At 41.5% G+C, this 2,968-nt stretch overlaps 1 protein-coding gene across 1 annotated transcript; it reads right to left on the bottom strand.

The window, feature by feature from the left end:
• Positions 1 to 2,210: 2,210 nt before the first annotated feature.
• Positions 2,211 to 2,766, bottom strand: LOC123404076. Its single transcript, XM_045098005.1, has 2 exons — positions 2,628 to 2,766; positions 2,211 to 2,517 (listed from the first exon to the last, which is right to left on the bottom strand). Exons 1-2 carry the CDS (start codon positions 2,701 to 2,703, stop codon positions 2,291 to 2,293), a joined length of 303 nt encoding a protein of 100 aa, XP_044953940.1. The 5' UTR covers positions 2,704 to 2,766; the 3' UTR covers positions 2,211 to 2,290.
• Positions 2,767 to 2,968: the final 202 nt, after the last annotated feature.

Genomic DNA, 2,968 nt, shown 5'->3' with positions numbered 1-2,968 from the left:
AAAAAAATACGCATGCTTACTCTTTGTAAAGAACTACTATTACTATATATGTTCTACTTTGTACTGAATCATATGTATATTGTGCTTGCCCCTAAATTGTTGCTTTACATTGGGCTGTTACTATATTATGCTTTGATTTGAGTTCTAGTGCTTTCTACTGAAAACCAAGTTTTTACGGAGACTATGCCCTTATGTGAGTCTTCAAGCCTTGCTGAGTTGTTTTATTTTTGTGAAGGCATCGTCATGGCTGATTATCGTTACATTGCCTCCTTCATACTTACATCCACCATCAATCAGGTAAGGACTCCTATTTTGCACATAAAATTAAGTGAATGCTATACTCCCAAACAACTAGCATGTTTCGGTTTGATTAATATCGTGCATTCATCCCTGCCCTTTAGACAAATTTATGTTCACGACATCTCCAGTTTACTCGTGTTCCCATTCTTTGTGCTTCTCAGATCGGGCAGCTCCATGGAGACATGGAAGCCGTCATCATTTTGTTGGGTAAGTGTGGAGTTACTTGTGCAAGTCACCATCAGAAAACACATAAAGACCTGCATGCTATCATAGCAAGTAGAGCATTTACATGCTATAGGTCAATCTATTAGGGAGAAAACAAAGGCTTTTTTTTAGAATACATCTATCTATAATATGTGACATGTGCAACTTCAAAAATGTTGATCAATACAAATTATGTGTAACACATGTTCGTATACACTTAGCCAATGGAAACTATGTGTAGTTGTTACTCCCTTTTTTGTGGCCCTGTGTAATACGAGTATATATTGTAAATAAATTATCGTGTACTACTGAATCTTTGAACTTTTGTTGCAACATACTGAACCTTTCACTATTTCTTTTCATCGTGTAAACGTATGAAATAATAAACGAGTCATATAGGCAAGCCACACTTCCTATCTAGTACACATGATTTGGGGATTCCTTTGGAGGCAATGCACACGTGGAAGATCTAGGTATGGAAATTCACATAGTGAAGGTTTTACCCAGGTTTCATCGCTGCCGACTCCTCCCCTATTCTCCTGCATGGTCACTAGCCATCTAGGGCACCGTTGCACAACCCCTTAGTGAATAGTTTTAGGACTTGTGGTGTATTTTAATCTTTAAATTATACCCAAAATTACTTCTACTGTATGGAGGGGGAAAGGAACATCATATGTCCTAAATTTCATTTCAAGCCAGGTGTGGAGCCCACCAAAAAAATAGCACAAAGCACCCTGAAAGGAAAATTAGACTACAAATGGGGCCAGGGGGTGAAGGAGAGCCAAACGACCTAGCCTGAGTATGCGGTTCAGGAGGCTCGTCTTTGAGTATACTGCAAAAACAAATTGAGTACGCCTGAGTATAGTATCTGGTTTAGTCTTTCTTTTGTCTCCGAAATGCTAAAACGGTAATCTTACACGTGCAATCCAAGTAGGTATGGATCTGTGGTCTAATAAGTGCATATATAAACACGATGCTATGAAATTTAACCGTGTAAAAACTAGAACATAATAAAGAGAAAAAGAAGTGTAGAACATGTGGGGAGAGGCGATTTTGCTCCTTGGAGCACATGCTCTCGCGTGAACAGTAACCTGAAAAAAAATAGTAAATCCTTTTAAAAAGTTCTCTGCAGTGTTTTTGTCGGTGAAAAAAAATTGGGTGACATTTTCAAGCGAAACGAAGTAGCAGTGTTTTTGTCGGTGAAAAAAAATTGGGTTGACATTGGGGATAACATTTAATATTTAATTAGTTTTTCTGCACGTGCCAAAATGCTTAACCTTGTTGTCTAAAAAATTGTAGAGAGCATTTGGATGTGACAATGAACATATAGAATTTTTATTAGATTTTTTTTAACATTAAAAAATAATTTTCGCATGCAGGAGCACGTGCACCCGGAAGCGAAATTGGATTCCCGACAACATGTGTCCTTGGCCAAAGTTTTGTGTGAGTGCGTTCATCTTTTTTTTGTGATTGATCCATGGACGAATTCCAACATCCAATCCACTAAAGCCAGACCATGAGGCTGCTCGGTCTGGTCCTCCAGTCTGGCTCGTCAGCGGTTGATCAAAACGAGGGCTCTTTCAGGGACCTTACCGGCCGGACCAAGCAACACGAGGACGCCGGCGGCGAAGCACTAGGTTCTGATGTAGAGGTGACCAAAGATCGTGCAAAAGCTTATGACGCGGCTCACAAGAAAAGTAGAAAAATGGTGATCAATAGTTCTTTCTTATTTGAAAAATATTCACATCATTGGTGGATCATACATTTCTTGCGAAAAACATGGTAGCTAAGCTATCGGAGAGGTGTTGCCGTTGCCGCCCCCAGCCCCCGGCGACGGCCCCATTTTCTTGACGCACTCCCTCTTGCACTCGTCCATCGACAAGTAACAAACTTCCAAACCCACGCGGCAGCAATAGCAACGTTCGCCCTTGCAGGCGAATGACCTCTCATCGTGGACGCACAACCCATTGGGCAAACTAATCTTCTCGACGCCGTCGTCGTCCATGATCCGGCCTGCATACATGGCACGAGATATAGCATTGAGTAACCGCCAAGCTAGCGACATGATCAACGAAGCAAACAAGAAAGAGCAAATAGAGAGAGGAATCAGCAGGGATTATTACATCGCGCCTGGGTAGTGAGGAGGCATATGACTAGGAGAAGCGTGGCCGCGCGTACTGGTGCGGTGTGCTTGGCCATCGTGAGGATGAATGGTGCCGATGATGTATCGATACAGCAGTAGGCAGCCAGGCGGACGCTTGTTGTGAGATGGTTTTGCTGCATCGGGGGACATGGTCCATATATATAAGGATGGAAATGGATGTATGATCGTGATATACTTCTCTTGCGAGCACTGGGAAGATTGTGAAAAATCTCAGGGCCCGGTTCTTAGGTATTAATTAATTGTTATAGCAACTACTTACTTCATTCCTAATTATAAGTTTTCTTAACGACTTTAATATGG

The sequence above is a fragment of the Hordeum vulgare genome, chromosome 6H (genome assembly GCF_904849725.1).
Source record: "Hordeum vulgare subsp. vulgare chromosome 6H, MorexV3_pseudomolecules_assembly, whole genome shotgun sequence".
In the NCBI taxonomy this organism is placed as follows: domain Eukaryota; kingdom Viridiplantae; phylum Streptophyta; class Magnoliopsida; order Poales; family Poaceae; genus Hordeum; species Hordeum vulgare.
Note: the sequence above shows the minus strand (reverse complement) of the source record. Positions and strands in the feature narration are given on the sequence as shown.